At 43.2% G+C, this 25,180-nt stretch overlaps 1 protein-coding gene across 4 annotated transcripts in view; it reads right to left on the bottom strand.

The window, feature by feature from the left end:
* The window catches only part of LOC125448507 (tectonic-3-like), a 52,800-nt gene extending 30,327 nt beyond the window's left edge, over positions 1-22,473 (bottom strand). For 3 of the 4 annotated variants that reach the window (XM_048523847.2, XM_048523846.2, XM_048523849.2), the window contains exons 1-8: positions 21,963-22,473; positions 20,521-20,641; positions 15,855-15,970; positions 13,266-13,384; positions 12,003-12,032; positions 8,372-8,477; positions 3,240-3,358; positions 1,255-1,284 (exon numbers count right to left, since the gene is read on the bottom strand). In XM_048523847.2, coding sequence (XP_048379804.2) covers positions 1,255-1,284; positions 3,240-3,358; positions 8,372-8,477; positions 12,003-12,032; positions 13,266-13,384; positions 15,855-15,970; positions 20,521-20,641; positions 21,963-22,461 — 1,140 coding nt within the window. In that variant the 5' untranslated portion in view covers positions 22,462-22,473. The remainder of the gene's footprint in view (positions 1-1,254; positions 1,285-3,239; positions 3,359-8,371; positions 8,478-12,002; positions 12,033-13,265; positions 13,385-15,854; positions 15,971-20,520; positions 20,642-21,962) is intronic. The other variant, XM_048523848.2, reaches the window with a different exon arrangement.
* Between the last annotated feature and the right edge of the window lie 2,707 nt (positions 22,474-25,180).

Raw genomic sequence — 25,180 nt, forward strand, 5'->3', positions numbered from 1 at the left:
GACAAGGAAACAGAGAAAGGGGAAAGGAGATAAAGACAAAATAATCAAAGGATTGAAGAAACAGGGAAGGAACGAGTGACAGAAACCAGAAACGAGAACAGGGGAGAGTAAGGGAAGAAAGAAGTTCACGATCGACAGCAAGTGGGCACAAGGCGGCAAGACAGAGCGGGAAAGGAGGAGGCAGAGAGAGGCTGCAACATCCTGATAATGTCATTGGGCTAGCAATCCAGACTTCCAGGCCAACAGTCTGAGGACACAGGTTTGATTCCATCAGGACGGGTGGTGAAATAGGACATAAGAATAAACAGTAGACAATTCAGCCTCTCAAGCCTGCTCTGCCATTCAATATAATCATGGTAGAGTTTATCTTAGTGTCAGCTCCACTTTTCTGCCTGCTGTCCACAATCCTTCAACCTATTATGAATTAAAAATGTATCTATTTTGTTCTTAAATTTACTCAATGTCGCATCCTCCAGCACACTCTCGGATAATGAATATCACCAATTTATGACTCTTTGAGGGAAGTAACTTCTCCTCATCTGTTTTAAATCTGCTACCCCAATCCTAAAACTGCAACCTCTCATTCTAGATTGCCCCATTAAGGGAAACATCTGCATCATGACTACTTTGTCAATCCCCTTTAGCATTGTTTATGCCTCAACTAGATCTCCTTCCACTGTTCTAAACTCGAGCAAGGATAGTTCTAAACTGTTCAATCCTGCTTCAGAAGCAAACCTCCCCAATCACTGGAATCAATCTTATGAACCTCCTCCAAATAGTCTTCAATGAATCTACATCCCTCCTCAAATAAGGGGAAACTCATGTAACCATTTCCAATTGTTGCAAAAATCAATCGGATTCACAAATGTCCTTGAAGGAAGTAAATCAGTTGTCCTTTCCTGATCTGGCCTATAACTTCTCCAGGTTTATCTAATGTGATTGAGTCTCAACTGTTAGAAATTAGCAATAAATGCAGGCCTAGTCAGCATCACACACATCCTGTGAATTAAAAAGGTCGAAAATAATGAAGAACAATAGATGAGCAAAAAGTCAAAAGAGACCTAAACAAGCAAGGTAGATGAAATTTGGAAAGGGAATAAGAACTGGAAATAACAGAGGAAGGAAGAAATAAAGCAGAGATTTACAGAGGTAAACAAGAAGACAGATTGGGGGAGAGTGAGAGTTGGAGATTCAGAGATACTATGTCAAGTTGGAAATCGGAATTAAAATCTTTTTACAATAGAACTGCTTTACCAAGTTCTCCACATTGGTAATATTTGGAGTCTGTAAGACAAAAACAAGAAGAGATCAGTTTAAATCTTGCGCTAGGTTCAATCAGAGTCAAACCATTCACCTCCCTGGGCACCATGACAAGTTTGACGGAATGGATATCTGTGTAAATCCAAAGGCTGGCTAAAATTTTGCTGCCGGCCTGACTTGCAGCAACCATTGACTCATCATCTGCCTCTTGCTGCAATTCATGGGTTTTCCACTGAGCTTAACACAAATCAACATTGAAACTTCCCCCACCCTCTCAATGCAACATCCCACTGTGGTTGGTCAATTGTAAATGGAATTCAAACTGCACAAATGTAAGTTGCCATATTTGGGCAGGACAAACTAAACAAGGGACTACTAATTAAAGTAGGACCTAGGAAGCACTGAGGATCATTGGGACCTTGTTGTGCACATCCATTTCTCCCTTAAAGACAAGTAGATAAAGTGATTAACAAGACATATGAGATATATGCTTTTATCTGACAAGGCAATGAGATTAAGAAAGCGTGGTCATACTGAAACACAATACAATGGTGGCTAGGCCAAAGCTAGAGTATTTTAAGAATTTCTGGAACCCACATTAGAGGAGGGATGTGATAGCATGGGAAAGAAGGTGCAAAGGAGATTCACCAGGATGTTATCTGTAAAGTTTTAGATATGAAGACAGATTAGGGAGATTGAGATGCAAAAACGTATGAGTGGCATAGACAGGGAAAACATTTTCCCCTGGTAAAGGGATCAATGACCAGGAGGCACAGATTTAAGGTAAGGTACAGGAGGTTTAGAATAGATGTTAGGTAATCTATTTTTTTAACCAAGAAGTTGGTGAGGCTCTGAAACTCACTGCCTGTAGGGGTGATAGAGGCAGAAACCCTCATAATATTGAAGTAGTATTGAGATGAGATACCCTGCTGAAACATGGGACTAGAATTCTATGCTTGTTTTTGAAGGGTGCAAATTTGATGGGCTGAAGGGCCTTTTTTCTGTGCTGTGGACCCCTTCTGACTCTATTCACCTCAGTACTCTCACTCAACAGTACTTCCCAGCACAATCTTCATGCTTTTCCATTGTCAGAAGCTGAGTATCCCGTATTTCATTCCTCCAGGTGTCTTCACTGTGCCTGAACCTGAAACTCCGGAGTCCTCTCCAGCAACCCCTGCCTCTGTTCGTTCTCCTTCAAGAAAGTATTTAAAACTGAGTTTCACTGAGCCTTTCCAAATATACCTTTGCATGGCTTGATGCAATATACCATTGCGAAAAACCCTACGAAGTGTCTTCAAGTATTTTGTAATGTTAAAGACAGTACGTAAGCGTAACTTGTAGTAAAACGGGTGTTAGATGGCATGCCCCAGGACCCCGGTCATGTCGCAAATCAAAAACGTTGGTTAGCAAGAAGGATAGTTTTGGAAAGTGACATTGACTGCTTTTCTGCTTCAGTCATGACTAACTCATTTCCAAAGATCAATGATTGGAATTGAGTACAATGACTTCTATCTAAACAATGCTTGAAACTGTGAAGATACCATTATGATGTCTACAATGTCTACAAGTTAGCTGGTAACGCTAGAGTGACAGATGCCGGCTAACATCAGAATTCCTTCTGGTCACTGAGTCATGCAGTTATACTAGGGGATCTTCAAGGAAGTCAACTGATACAGCACAGGAGCAAATTACTGCAGATGCTGCAATCTGAACTGAAAACAAAAAATGTTGAAGATCACAGCAGGTCAGGCAGCAATCGTGGAGAGAAAGCAAGCTAACATTTCAAGTCTCAACGACTCTTCATAAGAGCTCTCGACTCCAAACATTAGCTTGCTGCACGGATGCTGCTTTACCTGCTATGATCTCCAGGACTTTTTGTTTTCAGTTCAAACGGATACAGAATTCTGGTTGGATGAGTCCAGGATAACACAAAACCTACAGCTGTCACTGATAGAAAGACAAGATAATCTCAGCCTCACCGATAATAAGTACATGTTCTCAAAATACTTGAGGGCATTCAGCGAGGCCAGCATCTCGCAACTGGCAGTCAGATTTCTAACACTCCGGGTACAAGTGGTGCTACGATCCTGCAGAAAACCTGGATAAATGTATCAAAAAGCAAGAAGTTTTAATTTTACATGATAACAAGAAATTATTGATAACAACAAATTGAAAGCAACAAAAGCAATGGTCCCCGATGATATTACAATATTAGTCTTGAAGACGTGTTCCAGATTTGCTGCAGCCCTACCTAACCTGGTCTAGTACAGCCACAACACCAGCATGCACCCAATAATGTGAAAAATTGCTGTGCTATGTCCAGTACATAAAAATCACAAAGTATCCACAAAATGCTCAACTATCACTTCATCAGTATCTTCTTGATCATCAGTAAAGTAATGGAGAGATCATCAACAGTGATGCCAAGCAGCACATATTTAGCAATAATCTGTTCACTGACCCTAGGATTTTATTCTGTCATGGCCACCCAAACTCCTGAAATCCTTATAGCTTAGTTCAAACATGGGCAAAACAGAAGTGAGATGAGAATAATTCACACAGAATAGCTCCTGAGAAACAGGATATATCAACAAGTACTTAGACACAGGGCGGGGTCCTCATCAGACAGTTTGTGTAGAAAAATGGTACTCAGAGCTGTCTTCTCCAAATAGAGGACAGGCAGCGGCGGAAACTTGAGGGGGGATGCAGTTTCAAGATCAAAACATGTCAAATAGAACTCTATGAACAGACAGCAACAGGGAATGCTCACAAGGCAAGGAAGGTAATGTCAAGAATAAATATGAGCACTTTCCCCACTGTTTTATTTACACAGTGAGAAAAAAAAGTAATACGTCAATCAGGGTCAGAAGGACACTCAGGCACAGATAAGGTTCAGCTGAAAACCCCGCACACGTCCACTTACCCCAATGAGGTTAAAAAAGCTCCATGTGAAAATTGAGTGTATTCACAGAGAGTCCCATGGCTGTTACACTGAGAACATTCCTTATATTCAGCTGAAATCAGTACTGAATCCAGAAGCATCACCAATTCAAAATTGAGTTGAGAAAGAAGGCAAAAGTTAAGACAAAAGTTTGAAAGTGGTATTAACTGTTCTTTCAAAAATGTAGATAATTGAAAATTTGGCAGATATCCAATTTGAACATGTTTGTTTGTTCTGGTCTCCTGGAGAAAAAAAAATTGCAAAACAGCACTATGATCAAAAAGAAGCTAAAACAAGCTACGATGTGACTATAACCTAGTGATTTGACCTAACCCGTCTTAGAACCACAAATAGTTATTGGTTTCTGCTCGCAGCTTTTAAATCTTAGAATTATCGAGTCATAGAGGTCCACAGTACAAAACAAGCCCTTCAAGCCAGCCGGTCTGTGTTAGTCAAAAACAAGCACCTAAATATTTTATTTTCAAACACATAGTCTTATATATCTTGGCATCACAAGTTCACATCTAAATACCTCTATAATGTTATGTGGACTTCTGCTCCAACTGGGGAGGCAATGCCTAGAGGTATCGTCACCGGCCTGTTAACCCAGAGACCCAGATAATACTCTGTAGGCCCAGTTTCGAATCCTGCCACGGTACATGATAATACATCATGATACACAGTACATCAATAAATATCTGGAAATAAAAGTCTATGACCATATATCCAGTGTCAATTGTCAGGAAAAACCCATCCGGTTCACTAATGTCCTTTCCTCCTTTCGGGGAGAAAACTACCATCCTTACCTGGTCTGGGCTAAACGTGACTCCAGACCCACAGCAATGTGGTTGACTCTTAAGTGCCCTTTGGGCAATCAGGGATGGGCAATAATTACTGCTTAGCTAGTGATGCCCTCATCCCATGAATGAATAAAGAATAAAGACGCTTTCAGCCAGTGAATTCCAGATTCCCACCACTCTTAGGATAAAAAGAAAATCTTTATATTCCTGTCCAAACCTCCCACCCATTTCCTTAAATCTGTGCCTTCTGGTCATTGAACTTTCCACTAATAAGAAAAGTTCCTTCCTGTCTACCATATCAATTCCTCAATTTCAAACATCTCATTCCTGTTCTCCCTCAAGTCTCCTCTGCTGTAAGAAAAACAATTCTTGTCTGTCCAATTTCTCTTCATAATTAAAACTCTCCAGCTCAGGAAATACCTTGCTAAATCTCCTCTGCACCATTTCTAATGCAATCACCTTCATCCTATAATGTGGATCGCAAGATGCAGACAATATTACAGCTGTGATCTAAACAAATTTTCTCCAGTTCCAGCATAATCTACCTACTCTTTAACTCTGTGTCTCGGCTAATAAAGACAAGCATCAGATGCCTTCTTAATCATTGATCTACCTATTCTGCTACGTTAAGGGAAAGTTGGACATACAAAAGTCCTCTGATCCTTGATGATCCTCAGGGTCCTACCATTCATCATGTACTCCCTTGAATTGTTTGTCCTGACTAAGCATATCTGCATCTGACCAACACATCTATATCCAAGGCTATCCACCTTACTATTTAGCACTTCACCAATTTTCTTATCATTCATGAACTTACTGATCAACCCTGACACGTTCAAGATGAAACTATTTATATATACACCACAACAGCATGGGCCACAACACTGATCCCTGTGGAACACCACTGAACTTAGTCTTCCTGTGACAAAAACACCCTTGATCATTAATCTCTGCTTGTTGCCACTCAGCAAATTCTGGATCCAATGTGCCAAATTTCTTTGGATCCGAAGGGCTCTTAGCCTTTACTATCAAATGCCCATGCGGGATCTTTTCAAAAGTCTTGCTGAAATCCAAGTCAACCTTGTCAAACATATTACTGAATCTACAGAACTGGTCACCTTTTCAAAAAAAAAATCAATCAAGTTGGTCAGGCATGACCAACTCTCAATAAATCCATGTTGATTATTCTGAATTAATATCTGCCTCTCCAAGTGCAGACTGATTTTGTCCATCAGAATTGTCAATAGTATCCCCACTGCTGGGGTTCGACTAACTGGCCTGTAGTTTCCAAGTTTATCCCTTCCTCCCTTCTTGAACAATGGTACCACATTGGCAGTTCTCCAGCTGACAGAGGGGAATTGAAAATTATTGCCAGTGCCACCGCTATTTCATCTCTCATCTCACTCAACAACCTGGGATAAATTTTATCCAACTGTGGAATTTATTTACTTTAAAGCCTGCCAGACTAATCAGAACCTCCTTTCAGTCTCTGCTAATTTCTTTAATTATATCACAATCCTTCTTTCTGATTTCTATATCCGCATCATTCCTCTCACGAGTTAAAGAGGTGACAAAACCCCATCCACATCATCCAGCTTCACGAACAAATTCCCAGTATGGTCTTTAACAGGTCCTAATCCTTCCCTTAACCTTAATGTATGTGTAAAATGATTGAGGATTTTCCTTTATTTTACTTGCTATTATCCTTTCATGTTCCCACTTTGCTCTCCAAATTTTCCTTTTCAGTTTCCTTTTGCATGTTCTTTGCTCCGCCAAGGTTTCTATTGTATTAAGCCCTCAGTATCTTCCATACACATCCCTTTTACACCTTATTCTGTATATTTCTCAATATCCAGGGCTCAACTGGATTTGTTTGATTCCGCTGTTTACTGCCATTGGAAATGTTGGAGCTGTACCCTCCTTATTCCCTTCTTGAATGCACCCCAAAGCTCTGACAAGGATTTACCTTAATATGAGTGCACAGTCAACTATGGGAAAATCATACCTGATCTTATCAAAATCAGTATTTTTTTCCAGTTTAGAACTCTGACTTCAGGGCCATCCTTTTCCTACAACAATCTTGAATATAATGGAGTTATGATCTCTGTCTGCAAAATGCTCAACAGCTAATATTTCAATCACTTCTTTACCTAAAATTAAATCCAGAACGTCCACATTTTTACAGGGCCTTCTACTGACTTAAAAAGCTCTCCTGAATGCAATTTAAGAAATCAATTTCCTCTAAACCTTTCAGACTTTGACTACCCTAATTAATGCTTGGAAAGTTGAAATCCCCACTATCACTACACCGTAACCTTCTAGGTGGTTAGATGTACGATTTTGAACAGGACTGGATTTTTGATTTCTAAATTTATATGTATGTTTGGACATTATTAACTCATGGGCTTCTTGTAGAGTCACAGCATTTTTTTTTGTTTGTTTTTGTGCTTTAAACAGGTTTAGAGAACACAACATGAAGTTTGTTGAGTGAAAGTATTTGAGAATAGGGGAGCCCTGAACAGATGTAATCACTTGCGTCACCAATATAAATACAATGTTTAAAACCACCACCCTTGGACAGATTTATTTCTGGAATTAGGGAAATTTAATTGAAGTTTAAGGGGATAGATAAATGTAAAATTTTAATTTAAAACAAGAGCCAACTGAAATCATCTGAAATGAAATTTCAAATCAGTGACCACAATTGCTGGGGAGAAATGAATTGACCATGAACAAAACCTGTTAGCCCAACAGAAGCACTGTTAAAACAAAAATAGGGGCTCCACTTTCAGGGCAGAGATGACGAGAATTGTTGCTGTGTCAGGGGATTGCTTGGGTTTAACTGTCTGGCAGAGAAGGTGGCAAAGTCAGTGTATATTTTTGAAGTAGAATGGATTAATTCTCTTGCCTAACAAGATTCTAAGCTTGCAGGGAAAGACAGGAACTCAAAATATATTCAAAACATTAACAAATATACAATCAGAAAGATACCCCACTGAATGGTGGTGCACGTTTGAAGGGCTTAATGGCTTACCTCTGCTCCTAAGTTGTATATTTGTACGTGTATGTCTATGTATGTGCATGTGAATATGCATGCATGTATGCAGAAATGCGTGGGTGCATGCATCGATTTGAACATGTGCACACGTGTGTGTGTGCGCCTGTGTTCATGCATCTGTGTGCGTGGTGTCTATCTGAAACTTGTTTGACAACCTTAGAATTCCACATTTCCTTCCATTGTAAATCAAAAGATTCCACCTTTAAGAGGCAAGATGTGAAACAGAGCACGCAGTGAATACCCAGAGCAGTTTTTGAAGCGGCAACTACACACCACTGGTTCAGAATGGAACAGAGTGGTGAGGGTTCATACCTGCTGGATTCCTGTCAGTGCACTCCCCTCCTATCAGTGCCGACGGCTGCCGCAAAATGCCCAGTGCAAACCATTGCGTCAATATTATTCTGATCTGGTCACCAACCTGAACAAATGTAGGCAAAAGATGAGAGGTGAAGGTAACAAGTTGAGCATGTTCTGTCATCAGATGGCTCCCACTTCAATGTAGCATCACAGAAGTTCAGAATGCAGGCACCACAGTAAATGGAATGTTATCTTTTTGACAGATGTGACATAACATATCTCAAACAGGTTAATGAAGAATCTCTGTACGGTCCTAAGTGGTTTTCACAGGGTGAACACAGTGAGGATGCTTCTCTCATGAGGGACTCTGTCCATTAAAGACAGATGAACTTCTTCTCACAGAGGGTCATTCCTCTTTGGAATTCACTAACCAAGAAAGTAAGTGGAGACTGGGACTCTGAATACACTGCAACTGAATTAGACGTTTTTTGATCAGCAAGGGCATTGAGGATTACAGGCCTGAAAGCATTTTGGAGAATTGAGTTAAAACCATAGTTATGAGGAAGAGAACTGGAGTGGCTTACTAGGCGGATTCACAAGGTGAAGAGAACATACTGATTTTGACAGGGCACCCTGGAGGTGGCTGAATAGATAATTAGCTGCAGAAACACCACTGATGGATGTTTAAAAACGGATAATTACAAAATTAAACATACAATAGAATACAGAATTATACAGCACAGGAATGGGCCCTTCGACTCACTATGTTGCGCCGAAAATGACGTCAAATTAATCTATTCCCTTCTGCCTACCCTTGGTGCGTATCCCTTCATTCCTTGCATATTTATGAGCTTATCTTAAAGTGCCTTAAATGCCCTTATCATATCTGCCTCCACCACCAATCCTGGCAGTATGTGCTGGACTCCAACTATGTTCTGTGTAAGAAACTTATACCTCACATTTCCTTTGAATTTCCCTCCCCTCACCTTAAATGCATGCCTCCTAGTTTTAGACATTTCAACTCTGGGAGAAAGATTCTGACCGCCAATGCTATCTTTGCATCTCATAATTTTACGGACTTCTATCAAGTCTCACTTCAGCCTTCAGCACTCCAAAGGAAACAAGCTGAGTTTTTCTAGCCTCTCCTTATAGCTCATGGCCTCTAATCCAGGTAGCATCCTGGTAAAGCTCTTTTATACCCTCTCTAAAACCTCCACAATCCCTCCTGTAATGTGGTGACCAGAACCAAACAACTCTCAAAATGTGGACTTATAAAAGTCTTATAAAGCTGCAACATGACACCCTGACTCTTGCACTCAACTCCACGTCCAAAAAAGGCAAGCACGCCATATGTCTTCTTTACCACCCTATCAATTTGCGTAGCCACTTTCAGGGAGTTATGGACTTGAACCTCAAGACGCTCTGTACAACAATGCTATTCTGGGTCCCACTATTAACTGTATACTTTTCCTTAATATTTGATCTCCCAAACATACCTCATATTTACCTGGATTAAACTCCACTTGTCATTTCTCCACCCATATCTGCAACTACATCCTTTGACAACTTTCTACACTATTCACAACTCTTCCGATCTTTGTATCATCTGCAAAATTACTAACCCACTCATCTACATTTTCATCCAATATACTTATATATATCACAAACAGCAGCGGACCTAGTACGGAACCGTGCAGAACACTGCTAGGCATGAATCTCCAGCCAGAAAAATACATTTCCACCATTACCCACTGCCTTCAATGGGCAATCCAATTCTGAATCCACAAGGCCAAGTCACCTTGGATCCCATGCATTTTAATCTTCTGGATGTGCCTTTCACGAGGAACCTAATCAAAATCCTTACTAAAATCCATGTAGACAACATCCATTGCTCTTGCCCAAATGGAAACCTTTTTGAGGAGATGATGAAGGTGATCAGTCAAGTTAGTAAGACGACCTACCGGCACATAGGCATGCTGACTATCCCTAATTAGCCCAAACTTTTCTAAATGCGTGTAAATTCTTTCTCTAAGAATTCTCTCCAATAGCTTCCCAACCACTGAAGTGAGACTCACTGGTTTGACATTTCCTCATTTATCCCTATTTCCCTTCTTAAACACCCAACATTAAACAACAACATTAGCCACTTGCCAATCCTCTGAAACCTCTCCAGTGGCTAGCGAAAATCTTGGTTAAAGCATCCAGCAATCTCCTCTCTTGCCTCTCTCATTAACCCAAGGTCGATACCATTGGGCCCTGGGGACCTATCTACCTTAATGTTCTTCAAGCGATGCAACACCATTTCTTTCTTGATCTCAAGATGCCCTCACATATTAACATGGTCCAAAATTACACTATCCTCCATATCTTCTCCTGAGTGAATACTGACACAAAGTATTCATTCAGGATCTCTCCCACATCCTCTGTCTCCAAGCACAAGTTCCCTCCTTTATCCCTCTGTGGTCCTACCCGCTCCCCATTTACCTCTCGTTTTTAGTGTGAATTAAATCATTAAACCACAATTACACAAATTAAAAAATGGTTTTGTTTCGGGCAGCCAGTGTAAATCAGGTTGTGAAGGGAATGGATGCTTGAGCACATAGCAATACAAAAGAGGTATTAAGAGGCGATTACGAGTTGTGAAGCCACATGAGATGGTAAAATCAATGTGGTGGCTGTGAATGCAGCCTAAAAGATGATTCAGTGATGATTTTCATTATGAAATTAGATAGTACTTGAAGAAAAACATTCTGCAGTACAATTAAAATGGATAGGAAGTGGGATCAAGTTCCCACCTTGACCAGAGTCACCATAGGCACAATTCCCTGCATCCTGTGAGGGAGCTGAGACAGCTGTTTTTTTCTGTGTTGCCCCAGGATTTCACTTCATGGTCTATGTGACCAGACACCAATAAATGTGGACAGGCAGAGGGATTTGGGAATACCAAGTGCACAACTCATTCAGGTCAAAAAAAAGTTGCAAGTCTATTGTTATATTTCTGTTTACCTCTAGAGCTGAAGGGCAAAGTATAGAAGTCATGTTATGGTTGCACAGGCTCTGTTTAGACCCTACTGCGATTATTGCTTCCAGAAATCAGTTTCAGTACGGATTTTTCCCAAGTTGCACCAATTCAAATTCTGTGGCTACCACCTCTTACATGGATAAGACAAGGAGACAGGTTCTGAATCCATTTGAGGCAGAACAGGGATCAAATGGAATCTGTTCCCCATCGGCCATCCATCCAAATAAACCAACTACAATTACTCCCAAAACTAAAAGGTCCAAATTGCTGTTGCAACATACACTTTTACACACTTATTACAGAATGGAGCTATGGGTAGTGATGGTAGAGTCTCCAATATTCTTTCTCTCACATCGCTCACTGGGAATCTCTTCCACCTCTTACAACCTACCTGTGATGTATGATGAAATGATTTAGAAGGTGGTGGTAATTCAGTTTGGCCACTTTATGAGCTCACCCTTCTAGCCATTAGTTCCGGGAGTGGGATTTGATCTTGGGCCTTCTAGGTCAGAGACAGGAATGCTATAAACAGCATCATAAAATACCAATACTAAAAAGGTTCTATATGAGGATAAACTCACTCTCTGGCAAGAGAGTGAGCTGCTTGAAAATTTTGAACCTTACCTGATAGGAAGCTTTAGATAATGTTTCAGGCTGTAAGGAAAGGACAGAGAAAACTGTGAGGATTAGAGTCCCAGTATATGCTTAGACCTGTTTAAACGATCAGTACAATCATTGGGGAGCTTCTTTCTGATTGCACGGAGAAACTTGTAACCTCTGTAAATCCGAGCTCATCCTCCACTCCAGTTTATCACGGTTATGACTGGGCTTAAATTCTTTCACTGACTTTCCAATCCATCTCTGCAACCACCTCTAAATACTATTTTGCATCAGAATCTCTGCTTATTCTCCTTCTTCTAATTGTTTGTCACCTCTGCTATACCCTACAAGATCCTTACAATGTACGGTAGCAAATTTAATTGCTTGCCCATTGGCACCTATGTCTTCAGTGCAGAGACCTAACTGCTGGAATTTTGCCACTAAACCTCACACCGTCTCCCTTTATTAAGATGGTACCTGAAACCCACCACTTTAACCAAGCTTTTGGTCCATACTTTGAAAATTTCTCCCCATAGCTTAGTCTTCAACTCTTTAAAAAAATTCAAAAAAACCTCTCTTGATAAAAGCTCAGGAGACTCTTTCCCCCGGCTTGTTAGATCTTCAGTCTTCCTAGATTCACGAGATGTCCTAACTCAGGAAATCTGGAAGCATTTTGAAGTTTGGTCACTTCAGTTCAGAAAACAACTGCCAGTCTGCACACAGTGAAGCAGAAGCAAAGTTTAAATTTAAACTGCTTGAGTGAATTTGATTGAAAGTGCAGTGCTCTGTCTCTACAACATGGAAGTTTCAAGTAGATTCATTACTCGGATGTGGAGTTTGCATTGTGAGAGATCAAAATTGGGGATACAGGGCTAGTAAGTTTGGATGGCATTTGCCTTGCATGTTCAGCATCCTAAAAAACTCCAGCCACCATCAAAGCACCCTGTGCTTAACCCCAAACTCCCACTGTTATCTGCAAGTACTCATCCACTGAGCACTAACATCCTTCCATTTATTCTGATATCACTCCACTCAGACGGTGGGGCCGGGAAATCTGGAGGGCACTGGTCAGTTGGAACATATCATGAATCTAGGAGAACTGAGAATTCAGCAAGCCAGGGATGGGGGTGTTGGGTGCCCTGAGTTTAGGCTGGATTCTGTGGGTGCAGGAGAGGCAGAATGGAGATCCAGCACATGCTGAGAGAAGGGGAATCCCTTGGCAATCCCTTGATTAGTGATCTGTGAGGCTCAGCTTCAATGTTTGGTAATGAATGGATCCAGTCTTACCCATTCAGTGCTTTGCTGCTCCAAACGACGAATAAAAGAACCTCTGCCAAACTGTGAAACCAGCAGTGGAAAGCTCTCTCTATCAATGGACTGTGGTGTGACAAAGAAATTTGTCCTTGCTGAAAGAGGCAGAATGTTACATTTAGCTTTCATCTTGTACCAGGTTTCTCTCCATTTTTCACATCCATATCCACCACTGCCCCACCCCTAAGATGCACAAAATAAACCAGCCACACATGCAGCAGCTTTTTAATAGAGGAAGTGTTGTTATACTTCATTGGCAACCTACATGAGGCCAAAATCCTGAATCCACGCGGTCATTAAGAAGCCCACACTGAAATGAAGAAGGCTTGCATTCATAAAGCTTCTTTCAGATCCACAAGACGTCTCAAATCACTTCCAAGCAAGAACTTATTGAAGTCTTGCTGTTGTTGCAATTTTAGAAATGCACAGCAAGGTCCTGCAAATAGTACAGTTTTAACGGCCATTTTGGTGGCACTGGCCGAGGAAGAAATCCTGGCTTCATGGAAACAAGCTGTTGTATTTTCTTTTAACAATTTAACTGAGGATATGGAATTAATATCTCAGCAAAAGAAATGGCACAACCAGCAGGGTAGCACTCCTTCAACACTACATCTGACAGTCAAATGGGGATTACCAGTTCAAGTCTTAGTAGTGGGAGCCTGTACGTGTACCCTACATCCAGAGGCAAAACTGCTACCTGATATATCACAAAAGAGGACTCTGCAACTAACAGGCACCAAGATTACATCCATCTTTCTCTCTTTGTGACAATGGCGCTATACTTTCCATCAGCTGATGTAACTCGGTGAGAACAAACTCCACTGGATGTGGTCTCTGATATATACTCCCTCAGTCAAACCAAGATTATCTGAATCTCGGCTGCTGTAACCAAAGAGGCAGCCAACTACACTCACTCTCACTCGCTGTTTACTGATCTATACTGCGCACTCTGGCAGGATCTTACTGAAATACAATAGCCCCCGGCTTTTTCTTAAACCACTCACCTTTTGAAATCCCTCTCCCTTGTCTCCCCACCCAAACGTCAGCAATCACTGCGCAAAAGTAATGGAGTTTGTTATTGCAGAGACAAACGCATCCCAACAGATCTATGCTTTTCCTGCTTAACTTGCAAGAACACATCTATGTTCTCTCCACCTTTCTCCTCTGCATCACTTGCATCTTTCTCCACATGCTTTTCTAGCTTCAGTCATGCCATCTGCATGAATGTCATACTCACAGGGTTCAGCCATTTCTTCTACTGACCCTATTTGAACTGCATCACTGGCCATCTGCTTGCTCTTCAGGATCTCCATTGTGGCAATTTCCTCCATTCGGGTTTCGTCTTCTGCTCTAAATCTATCATCATCAACCTTCCATCCTTGCAACCATCAGTTTCACTATCAGCTTCCCTGTCTTTTCCAAAGTCTTTAGTCAGCATCATCTTCACCCGTGACCCTGTACTGAAACAGCTCTTATCAGAGGCACAAATGACATCCTGTAATACTGTGGCAGAGGTAATAATTCTCCTCCTCATTTTTCTCATCATGTCCGAAAGCCTTTCATTTAGTTGAGCACACCACCCCCCTCTGACACCTTTCCACTGTCCAGCTGTTCAGCACCACTTTCACTCGGTTCCATTCTTCTCTCCCATTCTTATTTCAGAAAAACAGAAAAGCAGGATATTGAAGCAAGCAATAAGGAAAGCCAAATAGTTCTGGGCCTTTCTTGCAGGAGGATTGGTGTGTAGAAACATAAAAGGCTTGCTGCAATTATTGAGAAATTGCTTAAGAAGCTCAGCACATCTGCTAGCATCTGGCAAGAAAAAAATCGAGTTAACATTTCGAGTCCATTCACCTTTCTTCAGAACCCAGCGAAAAACGGCTGATAGTTTTCCAAGTCAGGATGCATGTGGTCTCTACAGCAAGTTATAAAACCGTCACAGTTCCTTTGGCCTTCCAAAAGATAGAGGTTGTGAGTTTGAAAGGTACTGCTGAAACTGCGTTGTGAGTTGGTACATTGTACCTCAGATGGCAGTCACTGCTGCCACTGTTCCCATCGATGGTGATAGGAACGAATGTTGAATCTGGTAGATGGGAAGCCAGCCAAGAGGACAGATATGTCCTGGATTGTATCAACTTTGAATTTTGTTGGAACCGCACCCACTCAGACAAGTGGAGACATCTCTATCACAGTTCTGATTTGTGCCTTGTAAATCATGGACAAGATCTGGGGAGTCAGGAGGAAAGTTCTTTGCTGCGGGATTCCTAGAACCGAACACTTTTTTGAGCCATGGTTTTCATACGGCTATTCCATTTCAGTTTCTGCTAAATAGTAAGTTGACTATGGGGGATTCAGCAATTGTAATGACACTGAATGTCAAGAGGAAATGACATGAGGAAATGATCCACTCTTTTTTGGGACAGTCGCTGCCTGTTTATTAAATTCTTCTGTGACTTGGTCATAAAATGTTGCTTTGTAAAACATATTGGAACACTTTTATCATGCTACTGTTGCTATACATGCAGATATGCACCGCTCTCAGGCAGTGTATTTTGAGCTACTTACGGTCATTAATCATTACACAGAAGAGACTGTCTGGACCATCTTCAATGAAATCTGCGGGGAAAGGGCTGTTACTGGTGAAGACTGCCGAACTTTCAATGCACACCTTGTTGATAGCCCTATATGCAAAAGTAAAAGAAGCAACGCTTGAGCTTGTTTATGTGCGATAAAGAACCAGTATTAGTCACTAATGGCAAGCAGCGATCAGGCAGTTCAGTCACAAAGAGCTCAGTTCCAATTCCAAACCCAAACACTAAGGGTGAAATATCAGTGACTAGATGAGCTCTGTAGGGGTCAGACTGGGACCACAAATATTCACATTACAAAATAAAGATCTAGACAAAGGAACAGTGGAATTGTTACTAAATTTACAAATGAGACAAATACAGCTGGGCAGACGGGTAGTGTTGAGGAAGTGGGGAGGCCACAAAACAACTTGGAACATGCTAGGCAAGTGGGTACTGAAGTAGCATATGGAATACAATGTGGCAAAGTGTGAGGTTTTGCAATTTGGGAAGAATAGAAGCATGGATTATTTTCTAAATAGGGAAAGGCTTTCTAAATCTAAAGCACAAAGGGACTGGGGAGTCCTAGTTCAACATTCTCTTAGGTTAACATGTAGGTGCAGTTGGCAGTTAGAAAGGCAAATGCAGTGCTGGCGCTAACTTCAAGAGGGCTAAACTACAACTGCAGAGAAATATTGCTGAGGCCGAATCAGGCTCTAATCAGAACACATTTGGAATACTGTGAGCAGTTTTGTGCCCTGTGTCAAAAGAAAATGGTGCTGGCATTGGAGTGGGTTGACGAGAATGACCATGGGGATGAAGGGCTTGTCATATGTGGAGTGGTTGGCAACTCTTGGTTTATACCTGATGGAGTTTAGAAGTACAGTGAGTGGAATCTGGTTAAAACTTACAGGATCCCGAGAGCCTGGATAAAGAGGATGTAGAGAAGATGTTTTCACTAGTACAGCCTCTGAGTGAAGGGATGCCCCTTTAGAACTGAAATGAGTAGGAATTTCTTCAGCCAAAGGGAAATTTATTCTGTGGAACTCATTACTGCAGCGGGCTGTGAGGGCCAAGTCATTCAGTGCACTTATGACAAAAGTAGGTAGGTTTTTGATTAGTAAGGGGATCAAGGCTTATGGGGAAGGGGCAGGACAATGCTGTTGCGGAACGTATCAGCCATGATTGATTGGCAGCTCAGACTCTATAGACCAAATGGCCGAATTCTGCTCCTTATATCTTATGATCTTCTGGTTCTGGGATCTGGAAACAGGAAGTCATTCTTCCCCTTGATTCTGCAACACTGAAACCAGAGGAAGCTATTCAGTTCTTGAACCATTTGCACAGGAACAGGAGGACTACAGTGAACCAGGAAAGACTCTTGTACAAGTGCCAGCCCTGGACGGTACCTATACAGACTCCATACAGTAATTAGCATTGAACTCCAGAACAATACCCAGTACCTACTGCAAGTTCACTGACTCCAGTCTAAGACACAGTATTGGACTGTAAGGATGCAGACTCATGTACCACATTAGCAACACACTATGTACAGTGAGTCCTGAAAAATACCCAGCGATGGATTATAAAGACAATGTGACCTGTACAATGTCTACCTCTAAACTGTAGGTTGGCAGATGGAGCATAACATTGGAAAATATCAACTTATTTACTTTGGCAGGAGAATTTAATGCCGAGTATGGCATTAATGGAAAATACCTACAGATTTTCCATGTACAGAGGTATTTATATGATCTACTTAGTGCAAGAGCCACAAAACATTAGAATGCAAGTACAGCACATCCCAAGAAGGTTAATAGGATCTATGCCTTACTATGGCAGAAACTGAACATAAATGTCACAATATTATGCTTCAGTCAAACAGGATACCAGCGAAACCACATCTGTAATACTATGTGCGCTTTTGGTCTCCTCATATAATGACCAATATAAATGCATTAGATACAGTTCAGAGATTTACTAAACTGATGTGCTGAATGACTGGGTTATCTTATGAGGATAGGTTGAACAGGCTTGGCCTGTTTCCACTGGAGTTTAGAACAGTGAGGTGTGGTTTGACTGTAAGATCCTGCATGGTCTCCACAAGGTGGATAGAGAAAGGTTGTGTCTTCTTGCAGACAAATCCAGAACAGGAGGGAGGCAATGGGTCCAGGCAATGATTTAAAATTAGGGGTCGTCCTTTCTAGTTAGAGTTGGAATATATCTTCTCTTATTAAGCTGTACATGTTTGAAATTATCAATCTCAGACAGTAATAGAATGGAGGTTCGGTTGTTAAATATTTCTAAGGTGGAGTTGGATAGATTGTCATTAGGCAGAAGAATCAAGGGTTATCCGGGGTAGACAAAAATGCAAAATTTAAAACAGAAACAGATCAGCCATGATCTTTTTAAATGGCAGATTGGTACCTGGGGCCAAATGGTCTATGTCTGCTTCTACTTTGTGTATACTGACAGTGAGTCATGTACAATGCTCAGCACTAACTGTAAAGACACAGGCTTTTGTATGACATCCAGCACCAAGCTAGAAGATTACAGACTTGTATAAAATACCCAGCACCAAGGACCACAGAGCAATTATCATTTCCAACAAGACGGAATTGCAGACTAAAAGGCTGAAAGCTCCGTTCTTTTCCACTGCTTCAAGCTCCGTAATGGCTTTTGTATCAATGCATTAGTTTGAAAGAAAGGTTTTGTGGATGGATACACAGAAATGACTTCCTTTGTTAGTAATAAGGCCAAAACAGGGAGAATGAGTGAAATTTAAAGCTTGGATTGAGGAGCAAACACAGCAAGGAAAAAGACGAGTTGAAATCCTGAACCTTCTCCCCAAAAACGCATAGAGGGTGGATGACAATTGGAGTTTCTGAGCCCCAAGATGAACAATACAAAGGTAAGGAAAGCATTGAGTTAAAATTAGTCCCAATTACATATTATGGAACAGCATGAAACGCCTGAATGTCCTTGTTCCATTTTGACAGTACTAAGGGGAATGGAGCTCAAGGTGAATTGTGACGAGAAGGCAGGAATTTTTGAAAGAAAGCCCCCTCCTGCCCACAATAGTTCTGTAAAATCACTGGATATTTCTCTCTTTGTACATAATTAAATGTCTGAAGGCTCTTCGCTGTGGAATTCATGAGCAAGATTGTAACATCGAATGGTACACAGGGAGATCAGCAGACAAAACAGAAGGCCTGGCCAAAAACCTAGGACAGCAGCAGGAAAGGACAGGGGAGGCAGTGTTGTGGATCCAAGCAGCTGATAGCTTCACTTTGGCTGCTGGCCTAAGTTAGGACAGTAAGCATGTCAGCAAGGTCAACATTGTAAGATCGAAGGTTATATTGTAAAATAGAAGGTTATAGAGCTGGTGGAGGTAATAAGAATAAAGATGGCCCATGGGGGATGTGAACGTGAGACTGAGTTTTGTAGAGTTGTGAAGATGACAATGATGAGTCGAGTTGCAAGGCCAAGCCACAGTTGAAATTGATAGAGAATTTTTTAATTCTTTCTTGAGATGTCAGCATTGCTCGCTAGGTCAAAAGTTATTGCACATGCCTCAGTACCCTTGAGTAGGTGGTGGCGAGCCATTTTCTTGAATAGCTCCAGTCTTTGAAGTGTCAGTACACAGTGTTGGTATGAAGGGAGTTTCAAAGGTCTGTACGAACAGCAGTAATGTTGCAAAGACGACACGGCAGCTCTATAGTTCGCACTGCTGCCAACCCACCACCACACTCCCCTACAGCCTTGGGTGGAATTTGCACATTTTCCTTCTCTGTATGGGTTTTCTCTGGGTGCTCTGGTTTCCTCCCACATTCCAAAGATGTGTGGGTTAGGTGGATTGGCCATAGTAGACAGGAATGTGCAGGCTCGGTGGATTAGCCATGTCAAATGCAGGGATCCAGGGAAAGGGCGGGGTAGGGATGTGTCTGGATGGGATACTCTTCAGAGAGTTTGTGAGGGCTTGATGAGCCAAATGGCCTGCTTCTACACTGTAGGGATTCTATGATTCTAAGTCAGGATGGTGTGGGACTTGGAGGGAAACTTGCAGTTGCCGTCCATCAGTGCCCTAATCCTTCTAGGTGATAGATGTCGCAAATTTGGAAGACGAGGTCAAAGGGGCCTGACTAAGTTGCTGCAATGCATTTGCCACTATGCACCAGGATGGACAGAGTGAATTTTAAAGTGAATGCTGGCAGATGCCATGCCCAACAGGTGTGCTGATTTCTCCTGGTGTATAGTTTGAGTGTTACTGAAACTAAACATTCCAGCAATTGTGATCAGAGATAATGGGAACTGCAGATGCTGGAGAATCCAAGATAACAAAGTGTGAAGCTGGATGAACACAGCAGGCCAAGCAGCATCTCGGAGCACAAAAGCTGACGTTTCGGGCCTAGACCCTTCATCATTCCAGCAATTGGACAGCATTTCATCACAATCTTGACATTAGCTTTTTGAGCGATGGAGCGACTCAGGGGAGTTAGGTGATGAATTACGCATGGTAGAATTTACAGCATTGACACATCTGGAGTCACAGATCACACAGCAAGACGTGAAGGAACAGGGAAGGATCTCAACAAGAGGATGAGAATTCTAAAATTGAGGCAGTGTTAGACCAGGACGAATATAGTCACACAACTAGGACTTACGGTTCACTGCCAAGCAGGCAGGAAGAAAAGGCATCAACGTCCTCATTGGAGCAGTCAGGGTCACAGCAACAGCCAATTTCACAGAGTCCTCCAATTAAGTCACAGATACACACGGGAACAGCTGAAAGGATATCACAAAGAAAGACCTCACAGGAATTGAGATAATCCAAAAAAAAACCCATCTTTGCCCTTTTTTTGTTAATTCACAGGAGGTGTTTTTTTCACTGGCTAGATCTGCATTTTTGCCTATAGTTACCCTCAAGAAGGTAGTGGTGAGCTGCCTTCCCAAACCGCTGCAATCCATTTGGTATGGGAAGATCCACAATGCTATTAGGAAGGGAGTTCCAGGAATTTAACCCAGCGACAACAAAGGAATGGTGAAATAATTCCAGGTTAGGATAACGAGTGGATCGTAGGAAATGTGCAGGCAGTGCTGTTCCCACGTATCTCTTGCCTCTGTCCTCCTAGATAGAAATGGTTGTCGGTTTGGAAGGTGCTGTTTAAGGAGTTTTGACAAATATCTGCAGTCTATCGCGTAGATGCTATGCACTGCTGCTACTGAACATCGGTGGTTCAGTGAACTGATGTCTGTGATGTGGTACTAATCAAGCAAGTTGCAGTATCCTGAATGGTGTCAAGGCCTTTGAGGATTGTTCGAATTGCTCTCGGCCAGGCAAGTGTAGAGTACTGAATCACACTCCTGGCTTGTGTTTGCTTTGTAAGTGGTAAACAGGTTCTGGGGACTCAGGAAGCGAGATGCTCTCTGCAGGATTCTTAGCCTCTGATCCTAGTAGTCACAACAGTTATAAGGCCAGGCGGTTTCTGCTCAATGATAGGCCCCAAACCAGTATCCCTGAATCCCTGCCTTGTACAGGGGAGGCATTGGCCTAGTGATATTGTCGCTGGACTGAAAATCCAGAGATCCGGATAACAGTTCAAATCCCGCCATGTTGGATGGAATCTGAAATCAATAAAATATCTGGAATTAAGAATCTAATGTTGACGATGAATCCACTGTTGATTGTTGGGAGAAACCCACCTGGTTCACTATTGTCCTTTAGCAAAGAAGCTGCCATTCTTATCTGGTCTACCTACGTGACTCCAGACCCAGAGCAATGTGGTTGACTCTGAACTGCCCTCTAGGCAATTAGGGGTGGACAATAAATGCTGCCTAGCCAGCAAAGTCCTCATCCCGTTAATTAATAAAGTAAAAAGAAATCAATTTGTAAATTGAAAGAGAATCAGATAAATATTGGCTGTGTAGCAATATAGGTGAGCTAAACTATTTCACACAGCAAGTTACAAATATTTGTATTACTCAGTCTGAATAACTCAGGCAAGTATAGTTAAAAGATGCACTTGACGTTAAAAGAAAGGTAAAAAGGTACCGGAGGGAAGAGGGTAACAGGAGCAAGGGGTTGAATAGCCTGCTGCTGCTTTACCTGCTGTCAGACTTTTAGATGACTCGTCAACCGAGTTCACGGAATGAATGGGCCACAGGCTGGGTTCAGGGGTCGCATTCGTCCCTCCTAACCCTGGGGGGTCAGGGGTCGCACTGCTTCCGCTGGCCACTGTAGGGTCAGGCGTCACACTTGCCCCTCCGGCACTACCAGGGTAAGGGGTCACATTGTCCCCACCGGCCCGCACAGGGTCAGGAGTCACAGTGTCCCCACCAGCCCGCACAGGGTCAGGGGTCGCATTGTCCCCATCACCCTTCACAGGGTCAGGCGTCACACTGTCATCTCCGGCCCGGGCGGAGTCAGCGGTCCCGCTGCTCTCACTCCAGGGACCTGGGAGCGGAGGAGAAGTCGCCTCGACTGGCCTCACGAGTCCGGCGCCGGCTGCAAATTCGAGGCGCAGGCCTCCCGCTATCAACAGAAAACTCGCCCAGCATAGCGTCCGGCAGCCCGACGACCTCGATCCTGACACCGCCGCCATCATCCAGTCACGGGGCCCAGCAGCGTTACCAGGGAAACAGTGCGGCGTGATGACGCCATCGCGCTGAGTGGGCGTGGGAAACAGCATCAGCGAGAGGGAGGCAAAGTGGAGAATGAAAGAGTTAGAAGAGACAGATAGTTATCAAATGAGAAACAGAGTGTGAGACAGTAAGAGAATCCATAAAATATCAGATTGTCCAGCTTCTGCAGTTCTTACTATCCCCGTAAAATATAGGAGCATAATTTGGCCGTTCAGCCCATCCAGGACACTGCCCCATTCGACAATGGCTGATACGTTTTTCAACTCTGTTCTGCCTTTTCCCTGTAACCCTTGAACAGCTGACAAATCAAGAACTTAGTCAGCTCTTGTCTTAAATACACTCAACAACTTGGCCTCCCCAGCTGAATGCAGCAATGAATTCCAAAGAACTGGAAAGTGGCTGATGTAACACCTCTGTTTAAGAAGGGAGGGAGGCACAGGCACAAAATTATAGGCCAGTTAGCTTGACCTCAGTCATTGATAAAATATTAGAATCCACTATTCAGGATGAGATTGCAAAGTCCTTGGAAGTACATGGTAAAAAAAGGTAGGATTCACACAGTTTTGTAAGGAGGGGTCATGTTGAACAAATATGTTGGAATTTTTTGAGGTGTTAACGAGCACTTTTGATTGCAGAGATCCAGTAGGCACGATCTATTTGGATTTCCAGAAGGCTTTTGATGAAGTGCCATACATGAGGCTGTAAAATTAAAGCCAATGCTGTTACCTTGCAAGGGCCTGGCATGGATATAGGTTTGAGTGACTGGCATAAGGCTGAAGCTATAGCTGAAGAAATTCCTCCTCTCATTTCTAAAGGGTCCTCCCTGAACCCTGAGGCTTTGCCTGAGGGACATATTGGGACAAATGGGACATAGTTTTGAGGTCTGAGAAGAAAGAAGGGAGAACTGTTTTTACACGGGGAGTGGTTCATATATGGAATGAACTCTGGATGTGAGTTTGCTCGCTGAGCTGGAAGGTTCGTTCCCAGATGTTTCATCACTTTTTTTTATTTGAAAAAATATACTTTATTCATAAGATGTACAAAAAAAACATATTTATGCACCTACCCAGTCATGCAAGCCGCTCTGGGTTACCCAGGGGGTACGTACACCAACTAAAGGAAAAAAAACAAACAAAGAAGAAAAAAAAAGCAAAGAAAATACCCGGCAGTCGTCATCCCGCACAATCCCAGTTGGCCCCCTGACCAGTTGGGGAAGGCGCCAGCTGGGCCCAGTTACCAGATAGGGCCCTTTTTTCTATTCTGGACGAGGGGTTTCATACGGTGGACTTTCCCCACTGCGCCTTGGCGGCGGCTACCCCAAGCTTTAGCGCGTCCCTCAGCACGTAGTCCTGGACCTTGGAGTGTGCCAGTCTGCAACACTCAGTCGGGGTCAGTTCTTTCAGCTGGCAGACCAGCAAGTTGCGGGCAGACCAAAGAGCATCTTTCACCGCATTGATGGTCCTCCAGGCGCAGTTGATGTTGGTCTCGGTGTGCGTCCCGGGAAACAGCTCATAGGAGCACGGAGTCCCACGTCACGGATCTGCTCGGGACGAACCTCGACAAATACCACTGCATCCCCCTCCAGACCTCCTGTGCATAGGCACACTCCAGAAGGAGATGATCGACAGTCTCGTCCAGCCCGCAGCCACCTCGAGGGCAGCGTGCGGTGGGACAGAGATTCCGGGCATGCATAAAGGGTCTCACTGGCAGAGCCCCTCTCACCGCCAGCCAAGCAATGTCCTTGTGCTTGTTTGAAAGTTCCGGTGATGAGGCATTCTGCCAAACGACTTTGGCAGTATGCGTGGGGAACCACACGACGGGATCCACCCTCTCTTTTTCCCAAAGGGTCTTGAGGATACTACTTGCTGACCACTGCCTGATGGCCTTGTGGTCAAAGGTGTTTCCCTTCAAAAATTTCTCCACGAAGGACAGGTGGTACGGGACGGTCCAACTACTCGGAGCGTTCCGCTGCAACGAGGCCAGGCCCATCCTTCGCAACACCGGGGACGGGTAGAACCTCAGTAAGTAGTGACACTTGGTGTTTGCGTACTGAGGATCTACGCACAGCTTGATGCAGCCACACACAAAGGTAGCCATCAGGGTGAGGGTGGCGTTCGGTACGCCCTTTCCCGCATTTTCCAAGTCTTTGTGCTTGGTGTCCCTGCGGACCCAGTCCATCCTCGACCCCCAAATGAAGTGGAAGATGGCCCGGGTGACCGCAGCGGCGCAGGTCCAGGGAATAGGCCAGGCCTGCGCCACATACAACAGTACCGAAAGCCCCTCACACCTGACAACCAGGTTCTTACCCGCGATGGAGAGGGACTGGAGCGTCCACCTGCCCAGCTTCTGCTTCAGTTTGGTGATACGCTCCTCCCAAGTCTTAGTGCACACCCCAGCTCCACCGAACCAAACACCCAGCACCTTCAGGTAGTCTGACCTGACGGTGAAGGGGATGAAGGAGCGGTCGTCCCAGTTCCCGAAGAACATGGCCTCGCTCTTACCCCTATTGACTTTGGCACCCGAGGCCAGTTCAAACCGGCCGCAGATGCCCAACAGCCTACTCACCGACCGACGATCGCTGCAGAAGACGGTGACATCGTCCATGTACAGGGAGGTCTTGATCTGAAGGCCTCCGCTGCCTGGGATAGTCACACCCTTCAGGCTCACGTCCTTCCTGATGGA

This window comes from Stegostoma tigrinum, chromosome 41 (assembly GCF_030684315.1).
Source record: "Stegostoma tigrinum isolate sSteTig4 chromosome 41, sSteTig4.hap1, whole genome shotgun sequence".
In the NCBI taxonomy this organism is placed as follows: Eukaryota; Metazoa; Chordata; class Chondrichthyes; order Orectolobiformes; family Stegostomatidae; genus Stegostoma; species Stegostoma tigrinum.